This window comes from Melitaea cinxia, chromosome 27, assembly GCF_905220565.1.
Source record: "Melitaea cinxia chromosome 27, ilMelCinx1.1, whole genome shotgun sequence".
NCBI classification, from domain to species: domain Eukaryota; kingdom Metazoa; phylum Arthropoda; class Insecta; order Lepidoptera; family Nymphalidae; genus Melitaea; species Melitaea cinxia.
Window position 1 is genome coordinate 2,770,237 of NC_059420.1, and position 18,130 is coordinate 2,788,366.

Here is an 18,130-nt window from a genome sequence, read left to right on the forward strand (position 1 = left end):
TTATCATTAATAACAAAACGCAAAAAACCGTACCTATGGTTAAATCTAATCTCAGATCTACAGATCTATTCGAACTAGTTAAAACCAGTTACAATCTTAACTTAAATTGGACAGATTTTTTTTATTTGTCTCATAAGCAGAGGTGTTTTTAATCTGTAAAATTGGTATCAATATTTTACAAACATAAAAAGAAAAATCAGTTTAATCTTAATTAAAATTAATCTGGAAAAATCGATTATAATTTAACTGTATAATGAGGTCGATTTATGAAAATAAATTATTATTTTTGAATCTTAATTTTTTTAATGAAAGTATATAAAAAAAAAACATTAACAATTTTTTAATCTCATTTTCAGGGTAAAAAGGTGATCAAATAAAAATGTTGCGACGCTGCTCGAAGCATCTGCAGACTATATACCGGAGGCAGAGTCACGGCCTCCGGTTTCGGTCGTCAGAAGTGACCAGGATCTGCAATACAGTGCCCGGGAAGCTCCTGAAACCCAGGGTCATAACCGCCCAAAACCAGATCGCGTCCATCCACTTCACGAACCCACTGTTCGCCGAACAGGATGTCCTCACACCGAGTTTCCCAGACTCCGTCTCCGAAGGTGACGTGAAACTCGACAAGCAAGTCGGAGACGCGGTCGCCGCTGATGAAGTTGTCCTCGAGATCGAGACCGACAAAACTGCGATACCCGTCATGGCGCCAGACAACGGTATTATCAAGGAGTTCTATGTTAAGGACGGCGAGACCGTCAAAGCTGGCCAGAAGCTGTTCAAACTTGAAATAACAAGTGGGGCTCCGAAAAAGGCCGCAGCACCAGCTCCCGAGCCGCCTAAGGCTGAGGCCCCAACTCCACCCCCACCACAAGCTGCGGCACCGCCTCCACCCCCACCACCAGCAGCCACCCCTCCCCCACCACAAGCAGCCACCCCTCCACCACCACCTCAGGCCCCCCCAAAGCCAGCCACACCGCCTCCAGCTGCTCCGATCTCCTCAATACCAGTAGCAGCGATCCGTCACGCCCAAGCAATCGAAACCGCCTCAGTCAAAGTACCGCCATCGGACTACAGCAAAGAGATAGTCGGTACCCGCAGCGAACAACGCGTCAAAATGAACCGCATGAGGCAAAGAATCGCCGAGCGTCTTAAAGAGGCTCAGAACACCAACGCACTACTTACCACCTTCAATGAAATCGACATGTCCAACATTATGGCGTTTAGGAAGAAGTACCTTGATGCTTTCACAAAGAAATTCGGTGTTAAGTTGGGTTTGATGTCGCCTTTCGTCAAAGCCGCTGCCAACGCTCTAATGGACCAACCAGTTGTCAACGCAGTCATCGATGGAAACGAAATAGTGTACCGCGACTACGTCGACATTTCTGTTGCAGTCGCGACACCAAAGGGCCTGGTGGTGCCCGTCGTCAGAAACGTTCAGAACATGACTTACGCTGACATAGAACTGACGATCGCGGAATTAGCGGAAAAAGCGAGGAAAGGTAAACTTACCATCGAGGAGATGGACGGTGGTACCTTCACGATCAGCAACGGTGGAGTCTTCGGGTCGTTACTTGGTACTCCTATCGTGAACCCTCCACAGTCTGGCATCCTAGGTATGCATGGAATATTCGAGAGGCCCATCGCCTTAAATGGGCAAGTTGTGATCAGACCGATGATGTACATAGCGCTGACGTACGACCACAGACTAATCGATGGACGTGAAGCGGTCATGTTCCTCAGAAAGATAAAGGAAGGAGTCGAGGACCCGGCGTCCATAGTAGCTGGATTGTAAGAAGCTTAAGGACTCTCCAGTCTGAAATTCGAAATTACCTTAGATATTAATTATTTTACAAAATCGACTGGGGAGCGGAACAACTTATGTATAAATAGCTTCCTGTGAAATCAATGCTTGTCGTCTGTTTGTTTGTATTTATTGAATACGTCCGATTGTATTTTATTGTATTATTTATCGATTAATAAGTAATAAATAATTTTCAGAAAACATATCTTGTACGGTGGATAGTATGTCGTTTTTATTTCCTTTATTTCTTATCTTTGTGTAGATATTTATTTATTTATCTTAATTATGGCACAGTATGTTTTCCCATACATAATCGGCACGAATATTGAGCGCTGACCTTCAACTGTACTTCATAATTTTATGAATATAGATAATTAATGAGTACTAAATTATTAATTATAAAACTTTCATATTTATTGTTGGAATGAACAAAACTAATTTCAAATGTATATTATCTATATCTAGAGTTCTAGACTATTATTCAATTACTTAAATATTTTTCAAGATGCACAAATTGTCAAATGTAGTCGAATGCTCAATATCCGCGCCGTACGTGCATTGCACTTCGAATATGATCTACTTAATAGTGATAAATCATTGCTGTACGTTTAAATCCGTTTCTATGTTCCAAAAATCAATTCTCCAATTTCGAGTATATCAAGTTCGAAATTAACTGTTCGTATGCAAAACGAACCGTTTCGGAATATAAGTTCTTGAATATGGAAACATGGCTTTAGTCATGTCAGGCTGTCGGCATGGTCTTTTTGTAGTTGATTGTCATCGTACCATGATAATGTGAGCAATCACATGGAAAGTTGTATTATTATTGGGATTATTTTATTATACATTCATATTAAACAGTAAATTAGTAAACAATTTCATAAGCAAGCCCGTAATTATGCTGAAACATAATATTGACTGGGTTAACGCTATATGCGTTAATCGATTGTCGATTCTAGTCCGAAAACTAGCTTATTATTTCACATCTGAATAGCAAAATTTGAGAGTTGGGATTTTACATGTACAATGGAAAAACAAATTTACAGAAAAATATTAAAGGTGAAATGAGTCACATGTTCGTCAACATCAGCGCCATCTGTTATCATAATATCATAAATTATTCAGTAATTATTTTTTTTATTTAGTTCGAAAATTATTTTTTTATACTTCATTGATTTTTACCACGTTCGAAATATTAATACATTAAAATATATTCCATTAAAATTATTCTACGTTATAATATTACAACAATCAAAATCATTTTAAGTCCATTACTTAAGTAGATATGTAGCACAGAGTACATTGAATACAAATGTAGCTACTCATCAAAAAAAAGTCCTATACCCAAAGATCGTCTGGGAGCGATCGCTCTTTCAGCGATAAGACCGCCTTTGTACATCTTTCATTTTATGTTTTTTTTTTGTTTTTTCTTTTAATGGTGTACAATGAAGAGTATTATTATTATTTTCGGTATTTTTTTTTCTCAGCTTTTGGCTGGTTTTTCTGCATTTACGGGTCAAAACCAAGTAAATGCAGCGTGTGGTGTGTTAAAATTATGTGTTGTGTGGGATTTCGTGTTCGTCAATTTGCAAGAACTTTCTTACGATTCGGCATGTATTTAAAATGGCGGCTTTTTGTAAGGTGATATAAAGAGTTTCGTTTAATTCTAGTAGTTTAAGACTATGTAACAGATGGTTTGGGATAACACCTGTCGTGGAAAGAGCTATTGGGATTATGTATACTTTATTTTGGTTCCAAATTCTAGCTACTTCCTCCTTTAGTTCAGTATATTTGTTGATTTTTTCAGAAATTGTTTTTTGTAGGTTATGAGTGTTGGGAACAGCAATATCTATCAGATAGGTTATTTTATTTAATTTATCTTGGAGCGTTATATCCGGTCTATTGTAGTGGATGGTTCTGTCTGTAAGTATTGCGCGATCAAAATAGAGCTTATGTGTGTCGTTTTCTAAGACTGTTTGTGGCTTATATTTGTAATAAGGTGTGTTTGTGTTCTGTATGAGTTTGTGTTTTAGTGCTAACTTTTGGTGAATAATGTTGACTACTTGGTTATGTCTATGTGTGTAATCTGTTTGTGTAAGTGTTGTACATGCCCCGGTAATGTGTTGGATGGTCTCTGGTTGAACGTGGCATTTGCGGCATTTATCGTTTGGTATTGAGGAGTCTTTGATTATGAATTTTCTGTAGTTTTTAGTGTTGACTATTTGATCCTGTATCGCTATTATAAATCCTTCGGTCTCTGGAAATAGGTTTCCTATTTTAAGCCATTTGTTTGAGGCTGCGGTGTTTATGTGGGGTTGTTCTAGATCGTGAGGATGTCGGCCGTGTAATACTTTTCGTTTCCAGCTATCTAGTTTTTGTGTTTGAAGATCGTTACTTTCGGTGTTTAGAGAGCTTATGTCTTCGTGTAAGTTTAGTGGAGTATAGTTATAATCATTTTGAACTATGGCTTTATGTATTTCGCTAGTCTGTGATTTTAAGAGAAAAAAAGCTTTTAAATTGCCGACTTGTTTTTGACAGAGATGATTCAAATCAATAAGGCCCCTTCCTCCATATTCTCTTTTGATAGTAAGTCTTTCTATTGCAGATTTTGGGTGTAGATTATTGTGTTTAGTGAGTGTGGTGCGTATCGTGCGCTCTATTTGTTCTATGTCTGTTTTTGTCCATTTTATTATACCAAATGAGTATGTAAGAATTGGGATAGCGTATGTATTTATAGACTTAATGAGATGTTTGCCTGTTAGTTTAGTTTTACAAAGAGCATTAACTCGTTTTTTAAATTCTATTGTTAAAGTGTTTTTGATTTCTGTGTGATCTAATCCTTTCAGTTGTTTATATCCTAAGTATTTATACAAATCGGTGGGTTCCATGGCTGTAATTATATCGGTATCATTAACTACATAATGGCCTGGCCGTATCTTGCCTCGTTTAATGTGAAGTGTTCTACATTTATCCAAACCAAATTCCATATTAATATCTTTGCTAAATTGTGCTGTAGTATCTATTAATTTTTGCATTTCCATTTCTGTTTTTCCATATAACTTAATATCATCCATATATATGAGATGAGAGACTATTGTATCTTGTTTATCGTATTTGAGGCAATATCCGGCCCGACAACCACGCAGCAAATATGACAGGGGGTTTAAGGCTAGGCAAAACCACAGAGGACTCAAGGAATCGCCTTGATAGATCCCCTTTCTAATGATTATTTCTCTAGTTGTGATGTTAGTTCGATTTGCGGTCAGGTAAAGTGTGGTTTTCCATCTGGACATAATATCACGTAAAAAGTTTATTATTTTAGGGTTTATTTTGTATATTTGTAATATTTTAATTAGCCAAGAATGTGGGATACTGTCAAAAGCTTTTTTATAATCTATATATGTGCAATGTAGGTTTCTATTTTTTGAAGTCGCATGTTTGTGAATAGTAGAATCAATTATTAGCTGTTCCTTACATCCCATGTGGCCTCGCCTGCATCCTTTTTGTTCTTCCGCTATTATATTATATTGTTCAACATGTTTATTGATTTTTGTTGTTATTGCTGATGTTAAGATTTTGTATATAGTTGGTAGGCATGTAATAGGTCGGTATTGTGAAGGTTGTGGAGAAATCTGTGATTTAGGCAGCATATAGGTTATTCCAGTGGCAATGAAATCTGGAATTTTTTGTTTACCAATAATGATATCTGTAAAATTTTTAGCAATGATCTTATGTAAAGAAAATAATTTTTTGAACCAAAAGTTATGAATTTTATCTATTCCTGGTGATTTCCAGTTATGCAATCTAGCTGTAATGTTATTTATTTCTGTCTCAGTTATTTCTGTGAATTCCATTTCTTCAATTGAATTCCATTTATTTTCTTCTTCGGTTATCCAATCGGCTTTATCATTGTGATGTACTTCTTGTTCCCAGATGCCTGACCAAAAAGTTTCCAGTTGTATTTGTGTGGGCATAATAGGACTGTTTACTGTATCTGTGTCTATTTTTGGTTTGTGTAAGTTTCTGTAGAAAGTTTTTTCATTTGTGCTAAACATTGTGTTATCGTTTTTCCTTTGCTGTGCCTTTTTGTATCTTTTAAGTCTATGAACTTTTAGTGCTAACTTTTGTTTTAAAGTGTCTAAGAACTCTTCCGGTTTTGTATTCCTATTTTCGTGTTTAGTGTGTGTGTTTCTTGTTTCAAATATTCTTTTGACATGCTTAATGATTTTACGGGATCTATTGTTATTTATGTACTGTGTGACTCGCCCACAGTCTGCTCTGAGTTTTTCTATGTCCTTTTCTAATCTTATTTGCCATGGTGGTTTATTACAGTCTTTGGGCCTTGTGCTTCTAATATTTTCTGTGACCTTATAGTTAAGTTCTTCGGAGATAACTAAGGCTACGCAATACACTATTGTATGTATGTCGGTTAGTTTTGTGTCGTCGGAAATAAATTGGAACAGAATATCTTGATTAAACATATTGACTAGCTGAAATAGGTGAGAACTGTATCTAAGTTTAGGTAATTTTGGTCGGACTCGTGGGTCCATTCCTGAATATTGTGTTAGTGCTGTCCTGAATTTGTCACAGATTTCTTCTATTTGAGTGTTCGTTCCTAGGTTATGGTCTAATACCGTATCAATGTCGTTATCCATCATTATAGTAACAAATTCAGTCTGTGTTGACATGTGTGATGTCTGAGTTTTATTAGAAAATGTGCATGTTGACTGAGTATTATATGTGAATATGTTTGATGGCGAAGTGTGCCTTGTGTTGGGTTTTGGGTGAGTAGAAGAACATTGAATATCATCGTTTGTTGGTACTTTACTATTAATATAGATTTGATTTTCATTTTCTGTTTCTAGTTGTGACTTTATTTCTTCTTTAATTATATTTAAAGTTTCCTGATTCAAAAGGTTGTTTTTTACTATTGCTCTTCTTTGATCTGCGATTCTCTGTTCTGTGACGTTTAATTCCGGATATTTTCGTAAAAAAAGTTCGTGCAATTGTTTTCTGTAGGTGGTTAGGTCGGTCTCTAATCTAGTGATGTAGTAGTAGGTGCGCATGATAAATAGGTTTACTTCTTTACTCCATTTCATGCGCACTCTCGGTTTACCGGCTTTGGTGGACGTGGGTAAAAAGGCACTTGCCTCCCGCGCAACATCCAAGGTCGGTGTGGGTGAATCTCTGTTTGAAATGGGTGAGGAGGGAATTGATGGTGTATATGAGATGGTATTTGGACTATAGGGTTCTGTTGAAGTTGTCCTGTCAGTCAGTCTGTCAGCATCGGCTGTAGCATTTTCGGATGACCCGGTGGGAGCCCGCCTGTTCAGCTCCTCACCGCTGGCGGTTCGCATGCTGAAACACCCAGCGCCAGCTCCAGGTGTGCCCCGGCGATTGCCCCCGGGAAGCGGCCCTTTACGTTTCTTCATTGATCGTGTCTCCATATTGAACGGGTTGTCGGGACCGTTGGTTGGAAAGGTGTGTCTAGGTGTTGGTGTCTTTGTAAGGTATTTGTGCCTGCTACTTCAACGAGGTAGGGTATGGTCAAGATGTTAATGACAATTTGTTCAAGCCTTCCTTAAGCCCCCCCACCACGGCAAGGTGGTCCCTTGGGGGGGTATTATTATTATTATTATTATTATTATTATTATTAAAAATCACTTAAGACAAAGTTGTATTTTTTATTGTAATTAATTCTAGAATGAGCTTAAGGATATATTTTATGGCGTTCTTGATATCATTATCTTGACCAGACTAGTAACATATAAAATAATAAGTAGACAATTTGTTTATACGAAAGCATTATTTACAAAAATAAAATATGTGTATCTTTACTTTTTATTTTTATTAAATTTTTTTACACCGACCAATTAGCTGGCGTCAGCGTCACTGATAAACTGTATGGCATTGACTGCAGTGACAGTTAGTTCTTAAAACAAATGATAGATGGCGTTGGCATGCATTTAAATCGCGCTATAGAAGTTTTATAAGGATTCTGAAGCATTTAATAAGTCTTTTACAACGTGACAAAAGATTGAATATCTGTACATATACGACTGAAATTAATAATGTAAGTATCTCATAATCAAATGGTAGGAAAGTCAAAACTGTACATTGAATATTTTTTTAAAAGAATACTTGGGGTGTGATCTACAATCGATACCGAAGCCAAGAATATAGTTTTTAGAATTTTTGTCTGTTTGTCTGTATGTAGGTCCGGGATAAACTCAAAAAGTACTGCATGGATTTTCTTCAAATTTGGCACGAATATTATTAAGAAGTCGGGTCAACATATAGGCTACAATTTATCACGCTACCTCCTACGGGAACGAGCAGTGAACCTATATTTCTTCAACGCATTCTGTAACAACAACGTTTATCAATCTAACGGCGCATATTTGAATGTTGTTGTTATTATGTTAATAACCATGCTATAAGCTAGCATCACACTATAAAAATCACGCAATTTATGTAACTTAGGCCGATAAACATAATTAAATGAATATAAGTAGTATTAAAGCAGCGCCATCTATAAGATTTCAAAAACGTCATCATCAATCCCTTTTTAGATATAAATAATAATGTATAAGAGAAATGTGTATTTTAATAAGTCCTAAAAAAAGTCCGCGACAGCATAAATATCTATGATCTATCTTTTATGAGTAAGCCATTATCGCAAAAACATTGAGCCAAAAATACAATAAAAATTGATAATATATTTCTAATGCACATTGTGTAGAAACAAATTGATTTTTATATCTCAGAACCAATTTCAATGAATTTTGGTATAAAGATAGATATTGAGAAGATAATAAGCTACTCGAAGTACTTACTAATCCTGCGCAGACGAAGGGTACAAGCTTGTGTTTAGATATTTTGAGTTATCTGACATCCAAACACTAATTTAACTCTATATCTATAATATAAAAATGAGTCGCTGAATGTGTTGTTAAGCGCAAAACTCGAGAACGGTTGGATCGATTTCGGTAATTCTTTTTTTAAAATATTCCTTGAAGTACGAGGATGGTTCTTACGGAGAGAAAAATTCTAAAAAAAAAAAAAATTAAATTTCCTGAAAAAGTCTAAAAACAACACTTTTCTATACTCCCATACAAAAGATTTGTGATAATACTTAAAAGTCAATTTGAACTTTAATACCATACGATAAAGTTTGTGTTAGGCGATACGAAGTTCGCCGGGTCAGCTAGTTTGACATAAATAGCAATATTACCGTGACTAAATAAAATTAACATTTAAATGTAACCCACGTTAAGGACTACAAAGTGAAAAATAAGTGAAGTACAGACTGTACAGAGAGAATAGTACCTATATACTATATACCATTGCAACACAAAAAAGTTAACCATATAGTTAACCATTTCTAATTGATTAATATTATTAATTAGAAAAAAAATTGTATTTTGAAAATTCTTCCGCCACTCACTATAATGCTACATTATCATTGGGTGACATAATTATGCTATACTTATTTTAATGGAGAAAATGGAACAGGCGAAACTGTGCAGTCCACGTTAGTGAAACTACGAGAAAAAGCTAGTATATGAAAAATAATATAATAATAGTTTATTAAACATTATAAATATTTACAATTCACAACTTAACAACTAAATATTTACAGATAGTTTTGGTACAAATCATGTCCGTGTGGAATTGTGCCAAGAATGCTGGCAGCATTTCCCCGTTGTAGCACTATGCCGATTATCTGGGCAAAAAATGCACCAGCCCTCTTGTCATCAGTGGTGGCAATAAGGCAAGGAGTTATCTCATTAAAAATTTTTTTTATCACTGCTATTCCAAGGTCCCAAGTGTTTCGACTGCCAACGGAACGAAGATGTAATTTGGAATTAATGACAAATATTTGTGCCGTTTAGTCATTTCAGCTTTTTCCGCTGCGGCTCTCGCTTTTGAGGCTGTTTCCCTGACATGAGACGGAGCAAGTGTGTTAACTCAGGTTGCGTCCCACAAAACCTAGTATATTATACTGATATCCAAACATTAAAAAAAAACTATTTTGACTAATGTCAATCCAACATCACTCACGTTCACGCCACTTCACGTTACCATAACAACGAATACTGTACACACTTCTACGCACAATTACATGACAGAAATGAGTTAAAACTAAATGATTTTATATGAAAAAGAGATAAATATGTAAATATAAATTGTTATTAGTATTTATTGTGTAGTAAGTATTTAATAAAATAGTTCAAATATAGTGGAAATACTAGTAACATTAAGGTATGTAGTCTTATTTTAATAATATTATATATTATGTTTATTAAATGGTTCATTGTGTTATTTAAAAATATAAATTAAATGTGAAATCATTTAAATGAAACAACTTTTTCGGATCTTATCGCGATTTATTAACTTTTTAGATTCCAGACATTTCGGATACTTTACAGCAACCATGGTCACGGGAGGACCGCGATAAAATCCGAAAAAGTTGTTTCATTTAAATGAGTAAAATTCGCGTAAACATTAGAAAACAATAAATGTGAAATCGTCTTTTTAATATTAGTCCTTATTAATAAAATGCTAGGTAAAAGTGTGTATCGTGCGCATCACGAAACAACTATTGCGTAGATTACAATTGAGTCGTCTGAGTTTTCTTATTTGTACCTTATCTAAATGAAATAAATTACTGCAACACCTTCATTTAATTTTAAAGTATTTTTTCAAAGAAATGTAAGCAAAATATAGTTTTGTTTCTAATCTTTGTGATTAAAAACTAACTTATTTCGCCGACAAAACCAGTGCCTACCAGGTTGTAGATGTTATAAATGGTATTTTTTTTAATCTTTTTCTTTGCAGATAATTCTTATGCCTATCAAAAATACTACATTTGTCTGGACTGAATAACAATAAAAAAAATACACGCTTGCTTAAAAAAAGTTCGTAAATAAAAAAAACAAACAAAATGCAATCAAGAAAGACAACAGATAAAAGAACCAAAGATGATACAAAGAAACAGGAAGAAAAGACTAAAAAACTTCAAAATATATCAACACCACGAATCGTCGCACAAAAAACGACAAACGACATTTATTCTAGAACAAATGTAGCTGACAAAGCACCGAAAAAATCTTCAAATAAAGTACCAAACACAACACCTATGAAGGATTTACTAAAATCATCACAATCATCAATAACTCAAACTACAACAAAAAGTATTAAATCAAGCAGAACAGATGCATCAAAAACTGTATTAAACTCAGCAAGATCGACCGAAAAATATAAATTACCACCAAAAAATGCATCTAATAAAAAATTACCCATAAATGTAACAGTCAATTCTCCTATAGTAAAAAGAAAATTAGATGTAAGTCAGGATAAATTAAAAAAGGTCGCTACGAAGGAGGTTGCATTAAAATCAAAAGAGGTTCTATCAAAACCAAAAGAGGATTCCACCAAAAAGGTTGTAGTGCCTGAAAGGCAAAGATCTAATACTAGGACGTTGGATGAGGCAGAAATAAAAATGCTTACACCGGATGCTGTTGACAATAATTCTGAATTATTCAATTTGACCGCCAAATTAGCCGCCAAACCGAAAGCTTTTTACGTAAATCTTGATGAAGATGCTAAGAATGTAAGTGATTTTTTCTTTATAAGAGTAACTGCGGAGTTTCTTGCCGATTCTTCTTTGCAAAATCTACATTCCGAATGTTGTAGCTTCACTTTAACTACAATTAATTTATTAAAAATATTTATAATTATAATTTGTAAAATGACTCGCAACTTCTTGTCTCCAATCCTGACACGCTTGTTTCGTCTTTCTCTGGCGACAGAACATGTGCCAAAGCCTGGAAGCAAGCTAACGTGCAGCCTGTGCCCAAAAAGGGCAGTCGAGCTGACGCTGTCAATTATAGACCCATTTTCGTAACGTCCATATTCTGTAAGAGCACGGAACGTATACTGAATAACCGGCTCCTGGCATACCTTGAGAAGAATGACCTTCTCAACGAATGACAATACGGTTTTCGCCGCCACAATCGATCCACGGGTGACCTTCTAGCGTATGCCACTCACATATGGAGTGAGGCTATCGAGAGACATGGGGAAACCATTGCGGTGTCACTCGATGTCTCGAAGGCATTTGACAGGGTTTGGCAATACGGCCTTATTAGCAAGCTATCTTTATACGGCTTACCCAGATCGCTTTGTGTCTGGATATCTGACTTCCTGAGGAATTGGTCGATCCGCGTGGTCATAGACGGCTGCGAGTCCGATCGATTGGCCATCAATGCCGAGCTTCCTCAGGGTTCTGTGCCTTCGGCGACGCTATTCTTGCCGCACATCAACGACACCTACCTATATATATATATGGGTATGCAGATGACAGCACCGTTGTCGAGCACTACGTGTCCGACGCGTGAGCGATTATAAAGAATGTTAAAAAAGTTATCCAATTCGGAACAGTCGCCCAGAAGCTATGCGTGTACACATGGGTGTATACAGAATTTTGTAAAGGTTGGGGCACAAACAAATAAATGTAAAACTCGATAAGTAGTAGAAAATTAAATTATTAGTACATAATTTTCATTTATTTTCACTATCTGCATTCCTTCAATAATAGCTTGCGGAGGTTTTATTTGAACATACCTAAAATTCCATAATTAGAATCGAAAATATTAATTATTAGCTTCAAAGTGGGACAAATGCCCCATCTCGCCCGATCATAGGTATGTTCATGCGCGGATACATTTTGACGATTAATTTTGATTTATATTATATAGATTCTCATTTTAGCAAATAAAAGAAAAGTCGAGTGACGAAGATATTAGTTATGAAGATGATTTTGAGAGCTACGAATCTGACTTCGATTCGTACCATAGTGAGGTAAAAAGTGATAGCACGGGTGATGATCACGGTGATGAGATTGATGGTGATAATGATGAACACGTAACGTGTGATTCTAATGAAAATGTTGATAAAAGTGATAGACGTGATGCACTAGTAGAAGATGAAGACATAGCTTCAAAGGAAGAAAGAATGCTGGATTCTGGTGAGTTTATTTTCTGAATTAAGTTAGCTGGTATCATCAGGTGAGTTGTACGCTGATTTTCTGTGGCTGGGTCTTGTTTGCCACCCTTGCTAACAGTACATAACAGAATTCACAAAATAGAATGTTTCACCACTCTGTTGTAGTGTTGCGTGTTTTTGTAGGCGCCTAAACACCGGCAACGCGGGTCCAATTCCTACTCCGGACGTTTATTTGTATTTCTACAAATATTTGTTTCCGATCTTGGTGTCTAACCTTGTAGATCTTCCCACTATGCCTCGGAGAGCACGCAAAGCGGTCATTCCTGGTTCTTATCGTAGACATTTGACAGCGATCGTTACTCATAGTAGCAAATATATCCACCAACCAGCAGAGGAGCAGCGCGGTGGATTAAGCTCCGATCCTTCTCCTACTTAGAGAAGATGCCTTTGCTTAGCAGTAAGGTGTTACACGCTGAAGCAATAACAAAAACAATACACATGTAATGCTTATGTACATGGCCAGGTAACTACGAACTCCGGGACCCTCGCTCAGCGAATAGAACGAAGCCAATGGAATTTATATCAGAAGCGTCTGAAGAAGAAACCAAGACCCACAAATATGCGGAGGAAAGTGATAAGAAGGTCTCCCTGACCGACGAAGGTTTTCAGGACATGTCGAGCGGACTGTCTAGTATTAAAACAGTTCACGTAGATGTCTTGGAGAGGTGAGCCTTACTTGTTTATTGTAATTCTTTCAACAAGTAAAACATATAAGTTGTGGGGCACAAATTAACTGAGGTAGGGCACAGCAGGAAATTGCCTGCTCAAAACTGAAGCAGTCTGACTGGGGTAGAGTACCTCGACCTTAGAGAAGTTCACAGCTATATTGCTTTCAAGCACTGTTGTATTTCTATGGTGAGTAAGGTGACCAGAGCTCCTGAGGGGGATTAGGGATAGGGTCAGCAACGCGCTTGCGATGCTACTGGTGTTGCAAACGTCTATAAGTTACGGTAATCGCTCACCATCAGGTGAGTCGTACGCTTGTTTACCAATGCCAAAAATGTTGATACCTAGAGTGTTTTTAATGAGTTTAGTGTGGAGGAAATGCAAAAACTCATCGCTTTAGACCAAAGTGTAGCTGTGGCTTCAATAAAATGAGCGATCATTTTTTCAAACTGTAAAAACATTACACCTAGTCTACATTTAAGGAGTTTGAGTATTGTTTAGTAAGGTTTATTCATTATCCTAGACGCCGCGTTGGCGCAACGGTTACAGCCATGGATTGTATCTGTTGCGCTGGCGGTTGCGGGTTCGATCCCCGCACATGACAAATATTTGTATTGGCCATACAGGTGTTTACCGTAGTCTGGGTGTTTGTGCAGTCCTTGTGGATTTCCCCACCGTGCCTCGGAGAGCACGTTAAGCCGTCGGTCCCGGTTGTTATCATGTAAACCTGATAGCGATCGTTACTCATAGTAGGGAATATATCCGCCAACCTGCATTCGAGCAGCATGGTAGATTACGCTCTGATCCTTCTCCTACATGGGGAAAAGAGGCCTATGCCCAGTAGTGGGATATTACAGGCTGAAGCATTGATTATACTGCTGCCAGTTATTTCAAATAATGTTATTTCTAGATCTTTCCATAACTTTTGCTTCAAACGGAGCAGGGAAACTGAGAGGGCGTACCGACGTTTATCCATAGAATCCGAAAGATGGCATTTGAAAGCCAATATTAGATTTAAAAATCGAAATATAGACAGTAATTGGCAACAGATATATTGTAATTGCAATGTAAATTATAACATCTAGATATTAATGATATGATACTGTGATATTGATAAAAGGAAATTCAGAAAATTTCTGTTATCAATTTTTTAAATTCTTTTTCTTATTGAGTTGAACAATATAATATAAGGTTACGCAGAACACCTAGTAACTATATAAAATATCTTTGTCTGTAGTTTTCACTCTATAAAATTTTTGAATTAAATAAATACTCAAATATTGTAAAATTATATAGATGTTAGTAATTACATTATATATATATATATATATATATATATATATATATTGAGTTACTTCGGCGACCTTGACGTGTCAAAAAAATATTTAATCGCAGCATTATTTCTAACCATTTTTAAATCAGAATGTTGCCAATCTCCAATTTTTAGGCATTAATCTATTTTTCGCAGGCCCTTATTTATAGATTTCACTAAATCGAAGGAGAGCAAAAGAAAACGTCGTATATTTGAAAAATTACAACAAAGAGCAAAAGACATACTCAGCATGGTAACACTTCACGAAATAACGTACAATTTGTACGAAATGGCGCCAATACCATACGACTTGTATATGGCAACATTCGGTAGGTTTAATTACACACAGACAGCTGTGCAAACTTTTGACGATGGTATCACTGAAGAGATACAAACTGACGCAATTATTTATAGCAATAAATGGACCCAATGCCCAGTTGAGTTTTCTAATGAAGATGTTTATTTAAATAATAGTATAAGAACAAAAAGTAATAATGATTTAGATTTTCTATTTTTTGATGATGAAGATAGTAAAATTGAAAATTACGATCGATATAAAAGCGACCCCTTAAGGATATATTTGGAGCAAAAAGATGGCGCAGGACCCGATGAAATTATGCCGATAGAAATATATAAAAGAAAATTAAAAGATAATTCCTACAATGTAAATAGGTTGAGGAAGTTTCTAAAGAAGTTTGAAAGTCGAATAAGTAATATTTTAAGTAGAAATACCGGTGACACCGATCTGTCAAATTTGATCAAAACGTCGAAATTTCCGTTTAGTACGGGATATTTATCTATATCGACGAAAAATTTAAACAATTTTCTGAGAAATTCCCAAATTACATCGACAGTTATATCTGAAACGAAAAGCAATTTAATAATAACGATACACAAAAAGTTTACAAGTGGTTACGCGGCTGGGAAGTGTGTGCTTAGTCTGTGGGACTTGAGTGTTGCCAGCCGAGAACCGTTAAAGATACTCATCTCCACAGATAATGTTAAAATCGGACGATTTAGAGGAAGTACTGATGGGTTTTTCGTGGGCGCTCTAGAAGAGGGGTAAGTAAGTCTTTTTTTTTTGATAAACTGTTAAATTTTAATGTTTACGAACAAAGTTAGGATGAGTTCATAGTTCTAAATTAGATATAATTTAATGATAATATGATAGCATAAAAATATTTCTAAGAAAGTATCATTAACAAACTTTGGTTGATCTAATAATTAAATAAAAATGTACATTTACGTATGTTACTGACGATTTGTAGATAATGACGATACTGACCTACGATAGATACAATACTGACCTACGGTAGATACGATACTGACCTACGGTATAGACGATATTGGCTATGGCAGGCACGATAATTACCTGTAGTATATACGATACTAACCTACCTTAGATATTATTGTTGTATATTTTAGATTTATTACAATCGAAAAAGCATGAGATTTTCAATTGTTTCAGATCAATTCAACTATGGGATTTATCAGAGCAGCCAACTTGGACCAACGATTTTACTACAGAAGAAAAATCTACGGAAATAAAGGAAGTCGAGACGAAAGAGTTATCACAAACAGAAAGAGATAGAGAGTGGAACTTGAAGAACAGCGCTTGTGTTGATGATAAGGTAACATATTGATGATTTTTTTTTATTATAACATATACACATGGTTGTCTGTTCCTATGGTAAGCAACTTAATGCTTGTGTTACAGGTAACAGCCGACTGTTATAACTTTTTTTTTCGATAAATATATATAGAAATAATACATATATAAATTATATAAATACAAATATTATATTACACCCAGACTCAGGCGGGAATCGAACCCGCAACCCGCGGCACAGAAAGCAGGACCAGTATAAACTGCGCCAACGGGCTATTTAAAAGAAAGAAAGAAAGAAGGAAAGAATTAAAGATATTTTTTTAAAAGAGGGCCTGTTTTACGGCTCGTCGATGAAGTAAAGGATGGGCCATAAATTTTTGCACATTTGAAACATGAATAAAAATAAAACTACTAATATTATTTTATTGATGATTTATTTAACGTAATAAACATTTAAAGCAATTTATTTTTTAAAAATGACATCATCGAGATGTGCTCCGTCTCGTCGCTGGCACTCCTGCAATCGACTACGTAAACTTTGGAAAACTCGTTGACACATGCTGCGAGGAATCGCGGCTATCTCCGCGTGAATGTTTTCTTTCAATTGGGATATGGTTGTTGGTTTATTATGGTAAACTCGACTCTTCAGATATCCCCACAAGAAAAAATCGCAAGGTGTAAGGTCTGGGCTTCTTGGAGGCCATGGAATATCACCTCTGCGAGAAACTAATTTGTTGGGAAACATTTCTTTGATCACCGGTAAAGTCACATTTGACGTATGACATGTTGCTCCATCTTGTTGCATCCAAGTCCTGCTGTTGTATCCTTCAAATTCATGTAACTGTGGTGTCAAAAACTCTCGCAACATCTTCACGTATTCCACTGAGTTTACAGTTACGTTATTTCCCTGACTGTTTTCAAAGAAATACGGACCGATTATGCCTTTAGCCGATATGGCAGCCCATACAGTCGTTTTAGGTGAATGAAGGAGCTTTTGGTGTTTAAGGCGAGGGTTTTCCGTGCTCCAGTACCGGCAATTGTGCTTATTTACGTGCCCATTGATGTGAAAATGGGCCTCGTCCGTAAACAATACATTCTCAAGGCTAGAGAATCGCTCCAGCATAGTGTCAGCCAATAACTTACGTTGAATGTAATCGTTTGGCTTCATCTCCTGCACAATTTGAACCTTATACGGGTGTAGTTTAAGGTCCAAATGCAAAATTCGCCGCAGACTAGTTCTTGGTATTGCTAGAGCCGCCGAACGCTTACGCGAAGATGATTCTGGATCGTTCCGTACGGAAATTTCAACTTCCCGAATGTTCTCTTCGCTTCTTCTTGAACGTGGCCGCCCTGTTTGTTTAATATTGGTTGTCGATCCTGTTTCCTCGAACTTGTTGACCCAAGCTTTAATTAAATTAACACTTGGACACTCACTTATACGCTGTAATCCGTATTCAATTCTAAATAGCCGTCGTACAGTAACGTAGGAGTCGTTGTTTTTGTAAAACATTTTTACACAAAAAGCACGCTGTTTTCCCGTGAAGCGCTCCATCGTGACTAAAATTGCATAAAGCGGCGCATCATTCCCCGTACCCGCGCGCCCCTCCCTGTAAGGGTTTTTGAGAAATCGAGTGTTGCCATTTGCAAAAATTTATGGCCCACCCTGTATATC

General features: G+C 36.3%; 3 protein-coding genes across 3 annotated transcripts in view; 2 read left to right on the top strand and 1 right to left on the bottom strand.

Annotated features, from left to right (window-relative positions):
- The first annotated feature begins 364 nt into the window (after nucleotides 1-364).
- On the top strand, nucleotides 365-2,022 carry LOC123667169 (dihydrolipoyllysine-residue succinyltransferase component of 2-oxoglutarate dehydrogenase complex, mitochondrial-like). Its single transcript, XM_045601138.1, has one exon. It carries the CDS (start codon nucleotides 380-382, stop codon nucleotides 1,790-1,792), a length of 1,413 nt encoding a protein of 470 aa, XP_045457094.1. The 5' UTR covers nucleotides 365-379; the 3' UTR covers nucleotides 1,793-2,022.
- A 675-nt stretch (nucleotides 2,023-2,697) lies between these two features.
- Nucleotides 2,698-7,248, bottom strand: LOC123667269. Its single transcript, XM_045601227.1, has 2 exons — nucleotides 3,909-7,248; nucleotides 2,698-2,702 (listed from the first exon to the last, which is right to left on the bottom strand). The coding sequence occupies exons 1-2, from the start codon at nucleotides 7,246-7,248 to the stop codon at nucleotides 2,698-2,700; spliced, it is 3,345 nt and encodes a 1,114-aa protein (XP_045457183.1).
- Nucleotides 7,249-10,550: 3,302 nt separating this feature from the next.
- Nucleotides 10,551-18,130, top strand: part of LOC123667270 (cytoplasmic dynein 2 intermediate chain 1) — an 11,824-nt gene continuing 4,244 nt past the window's right edge. The window contains exons 1-7 of the mRNA XM_045601228.1: nucleotides 10,551-11,417; nucleotides 12,578-12,737; nucleotides 12,786-12,833; nucleotides 13,335-13,536; nucleotides 15,006-15,911; nucleotides 16,318-16,480; nucleotides 17,465-17,540. Coding sequence (XP_045457184.1) covers nucleotides 10,749-11,417; nucleotides 12,578-12,737; nucleotides 12,786-12,833; nucleotides 13,335-13,536; nucleotides 15,006-15,911; nucleotides 16,318-16,480; nucleotides 17,465-17,540 — 2,224 coding nt within the window. The 5' untranslated portion in view covers nucleotides 10,551-10,748. The remainder of the gene's footprint in view (nucleotides 11,418-12,577; nucleotides 12,738-12,785; nucleotides 12,834-13,334; nucleotides 13,537-15,005; nucleotides 15,912-16,317; nucleotides 16,481-17,464; nucleotides 17,541-18,130) is intronic.